Below are 15,620 nucleotides of genomic sequence, written 5' to 3'. Positions count from 1 at the left end.
TCTCAATGTGCTGACAGCCATTGTTAAAGATGAAATTTCCACATTATCAGTTCATATTTACTTTACTGTTTAGTTTCTTTGTTTTTCAAGATCAAGGTCCTTTCAGAAGTTTTCAATTTACCTTTTCTGCTTGCTCTTTTTTTCCTTAATGAATATAAACAACCTCTACAGTAAACAATTTGAGCCTTTTGAATAATTTCTGCTGCTCATAAAGCACAATGCTATTTGAAGCTCCTGGGTTATCTTGTGGTTTTCCTCCCTCCCATAACTGCTGTGCATCTACTGCCAACAGGCCACATCTCTGCTCAACACAGCTGAAGGCCTGCCAAGTCTACCCTTCATATTTTATGGCTTATGTGAACCGCGTGTTCTTTCATTAAGAAAACTCTCCATGGTTTCTCACATCTCCTCAAGCTCACATTGCAGATCTAGAATAATGATGGACCATACAAGGGAGGTATAATCATTGCTGAAAGTTCCTAGAAGCCTGTGGCTTTTTTAGATCCCTGTATCCGTATGAACAGTGTAGTATTTCAGAGCTTTTGATAATGTCCTATTACTGAGCTGGCAGGGTGTAAATGTGTACAAGCCATGCACACTTCTTCAGTGGGCTTTCATTTTCCAGCCCATTTGGGCTATGGGATCGTTTAAAATAGATTTTTAAGTCACTTAAACAAAAAATTGCTAGGAGGTGGATTTAATTTAGCAGAAGGGACCTTTCATATCTTTTGTACTTAAAAGTAAAAAAAAAAAAAACTTCCTTTCTACTAGTTTTTGTGTGTGCACCAGTGATAAACATATTGCATCAGAAGCAGCCACCCTAGAATAGGAAATCAGCGACTTGGGACCTGGAATCTCCATACAGAATAGCACAGAGCAGTTTTGATGTTGCTTTGTTAAAGTTAAAAACAATCAGTTTAGTACAGTTTGTATTTATTGAATCACATTTAACTGAACTTGTACTATAATCCTAAAGACATTATTTTTTTTTATTTTTTTTTTCTCTTGTATTTGCATTATTTTATTTTTTCAAGTTTTTGTGGTTTTGCTTTTTAAAAATATAATGGATACTGTAAATGTATATGTTTGGAAAAAATACTTATAGCATCTCCAACATCCAAGAACGCATCAAGCAATGTACTTTATTATGTACTCTTTATTTAATGGCCACTTCCATGATCCACTGTCCTGCACTTTTTCAGCAGGAGAAGGAGGACATGAAGAATGAAAAACATTTTGTTTCTGCTCCATTTTGTTATTATAGCCATGATAAGGGCAAATTTCTGAGAATTTCCAGCGTTTTTCCTCGATTTTTCTCTAATGTCACAATGACACACAAATAATGTGTGGGTCCCACACTCTTTCAAGGGCAGCTTATAATATACTTATCTGACTCCAAGGCCGAAGCTGATAGGAACACATATTTCTCCAAGATTTTTTTAGTCAGCTACAAGTTTATATTCTAAGAAACTCTTTCGGGTTTACTAAAGTCTTCAAACTTTGCTAAGAATCAGTATCAACCACTCCCCTTTCATAGGGTTCTTTTTTTTTAAATGTATATGTAAACCCAATATTTCTTTAATTTACTGCTCCAGATACAACATGAAATAAGGAAGAATCACAAGCAGCCAACTTAGGCCAAAAAAAGTAGCTTTGCATACACCTATTACCTTATAACTATGACCAGCAATGGCTAATTGTGTATTAAAAGTTCTCAAAACTTTTCTGTATGTTTTACATCATATAAATGCTTTCCCAAACCTATTATGTTGGATTTGTTGTTAGGAGCATTCATACAAGTTATGTGCATGTGCTCTTCAATGTATAAAAGTTTAGTTTTCCTATGGTCAGTGCTAAAATAAATATTATAATAATAATGATAAATCTATAGGAACCCATTCTCCTATCGGTAACCTTTGTATTGGTTATATTACACAGAATAGATATAAAAATATATTAGTATAAACAAATAAATGCATTACTGTAGTTGAGACATGGTAGTTTACTTCATGCTAATCATTATCTGGGTAAACACTTCTCATTTACACAGGTTTTTTTTTATTATTTGCACGCGATACCTAATACCCAGAAATGTGGAATGTACTGCAAGGCTGTTTTTGCAGCAACATATTGGCTTTGAGTGATGGCCTTGAAGAATCATCCTCTTAGGTTTGTTTATAGAGTTTCAAGTTGACTCTAGGTCCAGCTGGGCTCTTAAAGGCTTAATTTGTCAGGTAATTTGTATTTTCTACTTTATTAAGCTGCGTTTCTTGGAAGACGTAGGGTTTTTCTTTTTTGGCAACTTTATTACCTTTTAACTCCTTTTTCTTTGAAGTCACATTTTAAACAATGTCATTCACATACTATTACTATTGTTAGTGTGGATCACTGTGAAAACTAATTGCTTTGTCTGTATTTACATTACCTGCCATACTTTCCATGTTTGTTAAACAAAGTTATACATGATCATAGTTAGCTTGTAGCTATGGTTTGAGCTGTGTGTAATATTGATGAATGTAGTATTCCTTCCTGGGGGTCTCAAACAGCTGAGATGGGTAGGCAATGCCCAGAATTGAGTAGTACACTGGTTAAGGCCAAACTACTAAAATACATATCATACAGACATCATTAGTCTGACATCATCAAGTATGTAGTTGCAGTAGTTGAATAAGCACCTTAATCTGTCTTAATATTGACCTCCCGTAAATGTTTTCATAACAGCATCTGGGAGAGGGAAGGTCAGTTCCTTGAGTCAATTGGTCTCTGCACAACTGAATACAGGAGGCTAGAATGAAGTGATTATAAAGTTAACCTCAACAGGGTGTTGCTTCTCTGCTTAAGTTACTACTGTTAAAGTACACCTGTAGTCTAACTACCATGCATACACTATGGAAAACCGGAAAGAGCGTACCGTATGACTTTCCACAAACAAACTACTTATTGGCGAAGCCCCGAGTTCCTGGCATATAAAAAAGAGGAGTGTTTTTTTTTGGCATTTAAAACAATAAGGTTTAATTGTAATATATTTTTGGTTCAGGTTGGACACCATCTAAAGCAGGGGTGTCAAACTCAACGTCCTCTTATTTTTGGCCCCCAAAGGAATCCTAAATATGAAGCTGGCCCGCCACTGCATTGAAATACTACAATTCCCGGCATCACTCGCGTCTATAGAGCAGCCGTCTCTCTGCCTATGTGTGGCCCCGCAGTGGACAGTTTTCGTGACGCAGGGAACTGTAGTAGCAGGGCTATATCAGTTTCAAGTTTGGCCTGTCACCTTGTCTTAAGTTTTTAATTTTGGCCCACTGTGTAATTGAGTTTGACACCCCTGATCTAGGGTGACCACTAACTATACAAAATTCACCTGAGCTATAATATTAGGTGAGGGGTAGCAATTCCAATTAGGAAAAATACAATAATGAGAATTTCAAGCACAGTAAAATCAAACGTAGAACAACACCATCATCTGACCCAACGGGTTTTGCCTAAAAGGCTTCATCAGGGGAAGGCAAAGATTTGTATTTATGTCTTCTACTTAGCAATATTGGCCTTTAATGATTAGTTGCAGATAGCAGTATTATAGGTACAAAAACAGGGCAGGAGTATTATGATAGAGATCCCAGATTATTCCCACTAAACAAAGGGTAATGATAAAGTTCACTTATGATTTTTCAGAGGTTTCAAGGTATTTACAGAGATGCTTACTGGAAGGTTAGGGGAATCCTGGGAACATTCTCAGTAATACTTGCCTTGGTGGAGCGCAAGCTATCAGAGGTTTATTGCTCAAAGGAGGCCTACTCAGGACAACCAGCTAGATGACCAGACATTGCAGCCTTGGTAGTGTAATCCCTGAATAAAAAAGGGGGGAATGTTCCATTTATTGGAAGTGTCTGAACTTTGATTCTCACCTTTCTTCAGGCTGTGAAACTACACATTTTGGCTTATAGTGACTGAAAGAATTAGGATTCCAAAGTGTGAAGCCTGAAGCTCTTGTGTATCTGATAATAAATATTATGAAATGTCCAAATTTGACAAATGATAGTCATATTAAAAATTTTCATGTAAGAATAAATCATATAAATAGTTGTCTGTTGTGGAGAACAGCTGAGCTATTATCCAATTTGACACTCGTATGTAATTTTAATCCAGGTTACAAAAAGTGCTTTCATTTGAGTTGTAATATGTTTAAGCATGTTTTTTGGGTGTAAACGTGTATATGTTGGTCTGCTACGCATTTCAATAACAAGGTTTTAGAAAGTGTGCACAAATATGAATTATTAAGCTTGTTCTTTGTCTTGCTTGGACTTTAATTACCATCATAAACATCTTTTCACCCCTCTGCATTTTGGTACATTATAGGCATGCAGGCCTGTACGTGTTAAGGACATGACAATCCCTATGTAACACATGCACAGCACAGAGGACTTTGACATACATGTAAAAAGAACCTTGGATGTAAACAAAGAAACATAGATGTAAAAAAAGATAATGCTGCCAGGATCATATTTGTGGAATCTAGAGTTTGGATTACATAGTCTTTATAAAACGGTTAGGTAATACTGCACACAGAGCTCCAGCAGGTGTTGGCAGATGAAGTATGTAGTAGGATAGGTGGAATTGTCATTTTTAATTTATGATGTTGATTTAGCTTTCTTGTGGAATATTTTTAAGTTTCTTTTTAATGTAGTTCTCTTTCATACACAATGTCACGTATGCAAGATATTTACTTTTTGATTTACTACTTTCAGAAGAGAAAATACAACTACCGAAGAAGGAAAAGGCCAAGCAAAGACGGGAACAGTGGTTGCAAAGTAAGCCTATTTTTTTTTTTTTGTAAATTAAAAGCAAAACTTTTTTTATATCTCTAAAATTATGAAGGCAAAACAGCAGTAAAAAAAAAAAAACAAATCCATCAACCGGTACTTTTATATTGGCAGGACTTTCTGTGTTCCTAGGTTCAAAAGGCACTAAAAAAGAGAAAAAAGGAAATGCTTTGCTACCACGAGTAGAGGGGCAAGAGATCACTTTACAGTAATTTCCGGTGATTACCATAGTCTGTGTAGTTTGTTTTTATTTAAATTTTTTGAAACAGTTATGCCATATTTTGAGACCAGAATAGATCTACCTATCCTATATCAGGTTCTAATAAAACAACAACATTTATAAACAATATAAAAAAAACAACATTATGTGATGGAAATGCTAACAAATTATTCACAGGTATAACTGCTTTGAAAATTTCCAGCCCATTATTGATATTTTTTTTAGTTAATAAGGAAAGGATTTTCATGGATTTTCTATGATGAGGTACACATATTGATTTTTTTTTTACCTCTGTTAATTTGGCATAATTCCATCAAAAGAAAAGCATAAATATATTCGAAACCTTGAAGTGAAACTGTCAACCATTTAGTCATGGACAGCCTGCCATAAACTAAAATTAAATGTGTTTGCTGACCTGAAACTCCCTGTTGCGCTCACCTTTTACATTTGGTTAAAGCAGAACTAAACCCTCCAAATTAAAGAATTGCGACCAGGCTCTTGCTCACCTTTTACATTTGGTTAAAGCAGAACTAAACCCTCCAAATTAAAGAATTGCAAGCAGGCAGGATTTTTATTTCAGAAGGGATAGGCGATTTTGTAGTTTTTAAGTGTGGAACTATAGTTCAACTTTAAACCCAAAGTTACTCTCCTCATCTTTGACCAATATAGCTGCTTTTAAGGGGTAGTTTTCTTTCTGCGCTTACTGTGTGGTATACAGTGTGGTGCCAAACTCTGCCACTTGGTATTCAGCCCAACATTTGGTTTTGTACATTTTCAGGGCCAAAGCCTGACAATTTTAACTGTAATTAAGATGAGTCCCCATGGCATTCCAAATCACAGAACTTCTTTATTTAATTCTTTGAATTAGGTGCATGTACTGGACCATAAATGGTTGTTCTTTTCAGAGTTCTTTTACATACATACAACAATGAATTCTCTAAGAAATAATGTTAGCACTCTCTCCTAATACACCTAGTAGACAAAGCAAGGATTTGAATACCTTTACTGGATAATTAAAAGGCAGCCCCAAATAGTAGAATGCTGGTTTTCTAGAAAAATATGTAAATTGAGGCCCTCACCTTGACAGTTTATAACCAAGATAGAAAATGTTTAAATATCTAGTCCCGTTGGATATAATTTCTCGCTCCCATTTTACAGTCAGTAGTCACCCTGGGACATGGCTGACAGGATTATATATTCAAATTGGGGAACCTTGGAGTACAGTAGGCATACTCCCTTACATAGAATTGTCTATTGATACTGTAATTGTTCATCTTTACTATTGACAACTAACTCATAGCATTTCTGTAAATGAAGAAGACTTGCTGAACTGTAATGCTGTCTATTTGTATTTGCAAAAATAAAATGTAATATAAATATTCATGGCCAAAATCCATATTTCTTCTAGCCAGAAGCTGACGTGTGGAGAGTGGTAAAGTTGCACTTGGTGCCCTTGTTGGAATGATTTCATAAATCTGAAACCCTTAATGATTTACATTTTAAACTTCAAAAGGGAAAAATGCATTTTAAAAATTTAACAGAAATCTACATTATTAATATCCCACCTGGGGATCAGAAACCTACTAGGAAGATTTGTATTATTTAAAACACATGTACACATGAAGACTCTCAGTGAATTTGCATTGTTCGGATTAGTGTAGGTTTACGAGTAAGCACTAAATAGATCTATGACTTCATATGAACAGCTGAAGCTTCAAGTGGACCTCTAAAGAAAATCTACAACTTGTCTGGCTGATAAATTATATCATGCAGTTTAATTTGACACTCAATCAGCTTAAAAATGTGATTTAAAGCAGAACTAAACCCAGTTGATATTCTTCCGTTCCCATTCCACTGCAGACACCCCCATCTTCTTCCTTCTTGTTTACATCTTTAGTCATCTTGATTGGCCAGGCTGACGTACCTCCCGTGCAGTGTGCAGGATTTCACTCTGTCGCTGCACCCATAAAGGAAGCTGGGTATCTCTGGTAACAAACACTGAGCTGCACATGCGACAGCAAGGTGATGATCAGGCGGGTAGGATTAGGTATTACAGAAGGAACATCACTTATCCTGCAATAAACACCTGCCTGATTGACAAATTTCAAAGTGGGATTTATGCCACTTTACCTATACAGTTCCAAATAGGTAACAGAGCACATGTGACTGCCCATGGCATCATAAGTGTCAGGAATTTTACATCATCAGAGTTGTATCCTGCCCACCCCTGTATCAGGGTTACCAGATTTCATTGATGGTGTCATAGGAAGGCTGTGCTATTACCAGGTAGGACTGCCTGGAGATAGACTACATATCTACTATTATGGCATCCACACAGCACTATGAAATGGATGAAAAAGTTGGTTTAGACCAAGGGTCGGCAAACTTTTTGGACTACTAGGTGTCACGGTCCCTCCCGTGACTGAGGTTAGAAGATCTGAGAGACTGGCTGCACGTGAGGTTATCTGACAGTCTCTTTGCATTCACTTGTTTCAGTGTTGTTGTTGGTAATGACCACACCTCTGGTCTCAGCTGCAGCTTGTTATCATTACTATTCTTCTATTTAGCCTGGCCTTACACTTCAGGTCATGCGGTTGATTTTCTCTGCTTGGAGGTGGAAGAGCTGGTGTGTGGTTCTCTCCTGAGTTCCTGCTCATCCATTTTCTATTGAAGATATGTTTACTCTTTGTATTTTGGTTGTTACCTTTAGCTTGTTGTTACTAGGCCTCAGGGACACACTGGTTCGTTCATCTGGGAAAGAACCAGTAGTCTCATACCCTGTCACTACTCTTAGGGCATTTTAGGACTTCTAGGGTCTAGGTTCCGGTGTATGAATCCTCCCACCTTCAGGGTCTATTCATACTGAAAGGAGTCAGGGCTAGATTTAGGGTTTCGGTAGGTGGTGACCATTTCCCTCTCCCTAGCTTCGAGGTCTAGTCCCTTGTCATTATCTTCCTGTTTTCATTCTGGTGTTCATCTCCTCCCCCCCCCCTCCTTATCTCGTGACACTAGGCCATTTCAAGAGGTAAAGAAGACACACAAAGCCAGAAGAAACAAGGTGTCCTAGGAAAGGTTTTATCCAGTCGTGTCTGCAAGCGAGCAGCCTCAGTGTTCCGCTCATCCGCGGTGTACTCTCTGTATGTGTGTGCGTGCTTGGCATGGAAATGCCCCTTGAGATTCGACCGCTTGAAAGTGCTGTTGGTGTTGTTGCACACTAAACACAGGGCTTTGTTGCCGCATTGGACGAAGAATAATTCGTCAGTCCTTTCGGGGTTGAAGACACGACGTTCAAGGTCCACCTTCCAAAGACTGGTAGCTGCGCATTGCTTCTGCTCTTTAGGCATAGTAATTGGAGTTACTGTGCGGGAACTCGATGATATCGCGGAAACTCACGATACCGCGACAATTCATTTAGGCCGGATCCAACAATAAATATCGGGGGGTCGTTAGGCTGGACTGGAATGCTGGCTAGGCCACATTGCCCATCAGCTTTTGCAATCATTTTTCATTTAGTGCAAGTCCTGGATTTTGATAAAATCAAATTAGGACATTCCTAAATGTCTTGATTTTTATTTGTTCATTTATTCTTTTTTTCCCCGCCCGTCATCATGCAAGCCTCCAATTACTAATTCTGTAATAAATGTTCTATGAGCTCAGCTTCGGGCGTGGATAAGTGTGTATTATTCATGATGTTGACACAGTAAGACAATAAATCATCTCCTCTGTAATTGGTAGGAAGGTGGTTTATGTACATGAGGATTTTACAGTACATATTGGCTTTGCTGGTTATTGTGCTGTCAGTGAAGAGCTTAACGGTTCATTGTAATGCAAGTATGGACTGTGCTGGAATGTGTGCTATTTCAGGGACTGAATTCTGCTCTGACAGTGGTAAATAACTGCTGTGGGATTATTATTTTCATATAACATTTTAAGGAAACATTTGTTTCAACTAGTTATCTAGGGGCTGTTAGATACCATAATCATTTCTCTTGGTCTATCGGATCTGCTGAATTCACAAGGATTTCTTCTGCATTTGCTTTCGTACTCGTGAACTCGTATTTCGTATTCGTGAGTTTATGAAATTTTGGTCACACTGGCAGATATGGGCCGGTATGCATTATATGCATGCTTCTTGCCAGCCATTTCCACTGGGCCCAGTTTCAGAATCATTGTAAAGCTCACTGTCCTTCCAAGTTTTATTTCAAAGACAGTTTTACCTATGAGATTTATGTTATTCTAAAACAATGACTTGCTCTGTACCACAAAGTGTATTCGTAACAGTCTGGCACTTATAGCCTAATTGTATATACCTTAAAGCAGAACTCCAGTCAAAATATAACAAATGAGCAATGCCGTAAAAGCTAAAACGACGACAAAATCGTCTTTTCTGCAGTAGTAGCAATTAATCTAGAGATTTTCCTTAAACCCTTGCTTTATGGATTGCAGAGGAATTCTCTGGGATCAAGGTCACCACTGCAGAAAAAGTTGGTTTTGTTTTCTTTTAATAGCCTATTCACTTTTATCTTGGTATTTTGTAAAGGAAAAAATAAGAGGGTTCATTTTCCTACTGAGTTTTTAGTAAAAATCTAACCGAGATGTGTGTCTGTGTTGCTTTTAAAAATGTCTGCAGAATTTCAGAGTGTAGCTTTTAAATATGTGATAGTTTGCCTCTGTGATTTACCACCGGTTCTGTCTGTTTGCAGTAATTTGCTGCAGCAGATGCATATTTTTTGGAAGTTCTCACCAGTCATATATAAAAATTGCTAATTGAATTTGATGCAGGAGACTTGGCCTGCCTATATTTTCTTGTTTTCCTCCTGCTGTTTTTTCCCTATGTGCATGGTAGCCCAGCTTTTTCAATGCCTATTGCTTGTCATTATGCTTACTGGCGCTTGCCTGGCTGTGTTAATCAAATCAGGAGTTCCCCTATTTTCTGAACATTTAAAAGTATAGGAATGGCATGTATCCTTTAGCTCAAATATAGGACCTGACTAAAAGAATATTCATTCACGGCTATGCATACCATATGTTCACAGATTTTGGTATGTTAAAGTATGCACATTCTCCTGGCTAAATGTTTAACATGGGCTGTTTTTCCCCATTCCTCTTTAATAATCACATTTGAGCATTCTCAGTTCTTTTCCCATTTCTTGGAGAGCTGACATTTTAGGGTATTTACAATGTAATCTTTGTGTTACCAACCACATCAATCACCATCTTGGAGAAGACCTCAAAATGCATTGTGTCTGTATTGTAGACCTTCACTTTTTTGCCTAAAATGGAAAATAAGCGTTTTACTACACTTAGTGTTATCTTATCACACTAAAGATTTTTTTTTATATATACACTTGTTTGGTTACCCTAATAAAAATGTAGAGATCTGTTCAATGATCCAAAAATGTGAAAGATGGCCTGGTATTGAATAGGATTTACCATGCCAAGAGGGAAGTGATTTAAGCAGAAGTTCACACATTCTTTTTGCAAAGTTGACGAGATAAAGCCAAAGATCCTACTGAGCTGCTGAAAGGTTTAATCCCTAGAATTGTTCTTAAGGTTGCTTAGTCCAGCGTCAGAAACCACGTAAGCAAAGAATCAAATCATGGAAGTGAGCCATGGCAGCTGTTTTAACACACATCGATGGCAGGATGGATAATTTACTGTCTGTCAGCAGCATGTTTCTATTGCACCTCAACATCTGTCTTCAATTGCTCTTAGTGCCTGGCTTTCCTCCACTTCATTTTAAGCTGACCATTCTTTAGTAAACTATGATTTTTTTTACATTAGTCAACCACTGTGCAAGTTCATCCTTAGAGCTAAACTCCATTTTAAGTGCAGTCTTACCCAGCTGAAAATGCTTTCCTCCTGTACTGAAATTGATTACTCTTCTCGCAGCTTCTCACAGTGTGCAATAGAAGTTGCAGCAAGTTAGATAAAGCCCACCTTACTACTTGGCTAATGGACATCCAATGCTTATCTAATGCATTCCTTGTCATCCTTACTATACCCTGGCCCTTCCTTTTTTTTATTGTTTATTAGTCCTGTCAGTCATGGAAGTTTCACATCACATCACGCCGGCCTTTGCAGCGCTAGGTCCTAGGTTTGAGTCCCAGCCAGGACACTATCTGCATGAAGTTTGCAAGTTCTCCCCGTGTCTGCGTGGGTTTCCTCCCACATCCCAAAAACTTGCAGTTAGGTTAATTGGCTTCCCCCTAAAAATTCACCTTGGACTACATTAATGACATATGACTATGGTAGGGACATTAGATTGTGAGCTGCTTTGAGGGACAGTTAGTGACACAACTATGGACTTTGTACAGCGCTGCGTAATATGATGGCGCTATATAAATACTGTATAATAATGAACAAAAGTGGGGATTTTTTGTTTAAATAGATCATATGTTGTTAAATGGGGAAAGCAAAACATGAGCACATTTACCTTCAACCATGCGTTTTGAACAGATATGAATCTGATCTAACACTTTTCATTTCTTAAGCAGCTGAACCCATCTCCAAATGTTTTTCTGTGGGATGAAAGCGAGCAGGCTACATTTAAACCATGTGTTTATCAAGCTCAGTTTTGCACAGCTGGGGATTTGACAACTTTCCTTCCTAAACCCTAAGGTCAGGGAGCCTGTCCTGTACCTGGGTGCCATGTGTTCATGTGTAATGCAAAATCATATTTCTTCACCAGGCTTCATTTTACTGTATGAGCAGATACATAGTGCAGTGGGGCACAGGTATATTTAAATTATATATTATCTGCAATATATCCATTTTGTACTATGTTTTATTCTTTAAAAAAAATGCATGCATAGAAAGATATTGTTGATCTGTTTTATTCTATCTTCCTGTTTGAGGTGTCTGTGCTGCACTGAAATTGTAGGTGGTGTTGTCTCCTCTTCCCAGTTTTCCTTACAGACTACAGAACACCCTCATATTTATCTGCATAACAAATTAAGAGCTCACTGGATTTTTGCAAGTTTTTGTTCAGTATTTAAATTTGGACTATATTTGGAGAAATGCTTTGCAGAGGTTTTTTTCCCAATTATACTTTTTACGGAATTTAACGGAATTATATAAAAAAGCTTAGAAATGAAAACAAAAAAAAAAAGCAACTTTCTGTGTAGTACTGACTGTTGGTTGCAATTTTCTCTTTCTCCCTAAAGCTTCCTCTAGCAGGCCCACTGGTTTCTGCCTCTATGTCTGTTCCAATTCAGTGAAGTTAACCATTTGTATTACAAGACTTCAGGGAACCATCCCCACATAGCAGGTCACTAGGCCACAATATAGGTGACTTCTGTGAGGAAAAGCAAATAGAGTTTACACAGTGCCAGAGAAGCATGGGTTGAAGTACTTTAAATATTTAGCATGAATGATTATAGAACAGAAGTGTAAAATGGTCCAACAACAATACACAAAATCTAAAATGTGATAATATCCTGCTTTGTTTGGACCACACTTAAAAAAATCTTTAGTGCTTTGTGTTTTTTATTTTACAGATGTGTCCCAGTCATGAAGTGGATTTAGGTCTGTAGATGTTAAGCAATCTGCATAAGATTCTTCCCTAATCATGCCAATGCTGTGTGTTTTGGGCTGCATGCAGTTTTATCACCCTTAATCTAAGGCCTTCATCAGGATAAAGCATTTAGATTGAACACAGCCATAATCCTTCCTGGTTGGCCAGACATATTTAGCATCATATTGCTCATACTTTAAATTCTTACACGCGAGGTAAACATTATATGTTGGGCAATGAGAGCAATATGAAAACAGAAAAAAACTATTAGAATTTTAAATGATTATTTGCTGAGGTTTGTTTCCTATAATAGTGCCAAAAAAAATTTTTTACTCTTAAAGGATAAAATAATAAAACCAGCCTATGTTCCAATATTCACCTTCCAACCAGAGATTTTCCCTGTATTGTCCCCAGATGTTCTCAATCTGACCAGCATCATTCAATTCACTTCTTCCAAATGAAGTTCATGCTAAACCTGCCCCAGCCTATGAATGGACAGTAAAAGGATAAGCAGCACAGCACTCACTCTTTGATTCTTGTCAGTGTAGTGATATATTGATTACAGATCTGCATTATTTGTATCTTTTTATATCCAAGTTTAGCTTTATAAATTTGTAACCTTTGTACACCCGGCAGACTTGTTTACTCATAACTGCATATACATGCTGATTCTGCGGTCTATGAGTAAAGACCTGTGACTCTTACTTCACCCGCATTAGACAGATCTGATGCATTATAGTTCTAAAATTCCGGTTACTCACAGTTTACGCTGCTAAGGACTCAACCAGCAACTGATTTTCTTTTAGTATTAGCTTAGAAAATACTGTGCACTGATGAATAAATACACTGGGCCTAATTTATTAAAGTTCTCCAAGGCTAGAGAAGATAGACTACTAAACCTGCAATGGATCTGGTCCAGGATTGAAATGCAAGAAATCCATTCCAGGTTTGCGGTGTATAGATATCGTCTAGTGCAGAGGTGCTTAAGTAGCTTCATGATTAAATGTAATTTCAATGTTTTGATTCTGTAAGGTTCTTGTTTTTTGTTATTTGTTATTTATAAATATGTTTTGTGTCTTTAACTTCGTAATCTGAAATGCCATGTTTGACGATTATCCTTATTGTTATATTATAGAAATCGAGGCATTGAAGCTGGCTCAGCTGGCCAAAAAGGCTCAAGCAAAGAGAAAGGCTACACCTGTAGTTGGAGATATGCAGCCACTTGTGGATGCCCTGCCAGAGCTCTCTGAACTCACTACTACTGCTCGTAAGCCTAGAGCACCAAGGAAGCAGCCGAAAGAGTAAGTACCAAATAAAATTTGTGGCTTTAATTCAAATCGTATTTGGTGATACTGCCATAAAGGTCCTTGCTTAGGCCGTGTCAGAGTGATTAGAAGGGGATACATTGACACAGAGTGATTTTTTAGTATTTTGTTCAGAATCTTTTTTTTCTAGGTTTTTCTCCTTCAAAATTGGGTGCGTCTTATAGGCCGGAGCGTCTTATAGTCCGAAAAATACGGTATATATTATCTGCAATATATCCGTTTTGTACTATGTTTTATTCTTTAAAAAAATGCATGCATAGAAAGATATTCTTGATCTGTTTTATTCTATCTTCCTGTTTGAGGTGTCTGTGCTGCACTGAAATTGTAGGTGGTGTTGTCTCCTCTTCCCAGTTTTCCTTACAGACTACAGAACACCCTCATATTTATCTGCATAACAAATTAAGAGCTCACTGGATTTTTGCAAGTTTTTGTTCAGTATTTAAATTTGGACTATATTTGGAGAAATGCTTTGCAGAGGTTTTTTTCCCAATTATACTTTTTACGGAATTTAACGGAATTATATAAAAAAGCTTAGAAATGAAAACAAAAAAAAAAAGCAACTTTCTGTGTAGTACTGACTGTTGGTTGCAATTTTCTCTTTCTCCCTAAAGCTTCCTCTAGCAGGCCCACTGGTTTCTGCCTCTATGTCTGTTCCAATTCAGTGAAGTTAACCATTTGTATTACAAGACTTCAGGGAACCATCCCCACATAGCACGTCACTAGGCCACAATATAGGCGACTTCTGTGAGGAAAAGCAAATAGAGTTTACACAGTGCCAGAGAAGCATGGGTTGAAGTACTTTAAATATTTAGCATGAATGATTATAGAACAGAAGTGTAAAATGGTCCAACAACAATACACAAAATCTAAAATGTGATAATATCCTGCTTTGTTTGGACCACACTTAAAAAAATCTTTAGTGCTTTGTGTTTTTTATTTTACAGATGTGTCCCAGTCATGAAGTGGATTTAGGTCTGTAGATGTTAAGCAATCTGCATAAGATTCTTCCCTAATCATGCCAATGCTGTGTGTTTTGGGCTGCATGCAGTTTTATCACCCTTAATCTAAGGCCTTCATCAGGATAAAGCATTTAGATTGAACACAGCCATAATCCTTCCTGGTTGGCCAGACATATTTAGCATCATATTGCTCATACTTTAAATTCTTACACGCGAGGTAAACATTATATGTTGGGCAATGAGAGCAATATGAAAACAGAAAAAAACTATTAGAATTTTAAATGATTATTTGCTGAGGTTTGTTTCCTATAATAGTGCCAAAAAAAAATTTTTACTCTTAAAGGATAAACTAATAAAACCAGCCTATGTTCCAATATTCACCTTCCAACCAGAGATTTTCCCTGTATTGTCCCCAGATGTTCTCAATCTGACCAGCATCATTCAATTCACTTCTTCCAAATGAAGTTCATGCTAAACCTGCCCCAGCCTATGAATGGACAGTAAAAGGATAAGCAGCACAGCACTCACTCTTTGATTCTTGTCAGTGTAGTGATATATTGATTACAGATCTGCATTATTTGTATCTTTTTATATCCAAGTTTAGCTTTATAAATTTGTAACCTTTGTACACCCGGCAGACTTGTTTACTCATAACTGCATATACATGCTGATTCTGCGGTCTATGAGTAAAGACCTGTGACTCTTACTTCACCCGCATTAGACAGATCTGATGCATTATAGTTCTAAAATTCCGGTTACTCACAGTTTACGCTGCTAAGG

At 37.3% G+C, this 15,620-nt stretch overlaps 1 protein-coding gene across 1 annotated transcript in view; it reads left to right on the top strand.

The window, feature by feature from the left end:
- Positions 1–14,853, top strand: part of LOC140336057 (ribosome biogenesis protein SLX9 homolog) — a 49,732-nt gene extending 34,879 nt beyond the window's left edge. The window contains exons 3-5 of the mRNA XM_072419110.1: positions 4,746–4,808; positions 13,692–13,857; positions 14,826–14,853. Coding sequence (XP_072275211.1) covers positions 4,746–4,808; positions 13,692–13,857; positions 14,826–14,853 — 257 coding nt within the window. The remainder of the gene's footprint in view (positions 1–4,745; positions 4,809–13,691; positions 13,858–14,825) is intronic.
- The last annotated feature ends 767 nt before the right edge of the window (positions 14,854–15,620 follow it).

This window comes from Pyxicephalus adspersus, chromosome 7 (genome assembly GCF_032062135.1).
Source record: "Pyxicephalus adspersus chromosome 7, UCB_Pads_2.0, whole genome shotgun sequence".
Classification (NCBI taxonomy): Eukaryota; Metazoa; Chordata; class Amphibia; order Anura; family Pyxicephalidae; genus Pyxicephalus; species Pyxicephalus adspersus.
The sequence above is the reverse complement of the archived record's forward strand: the minus strand, read 5'-3'. Positions and strand labels throughout refer to the sequence as shown.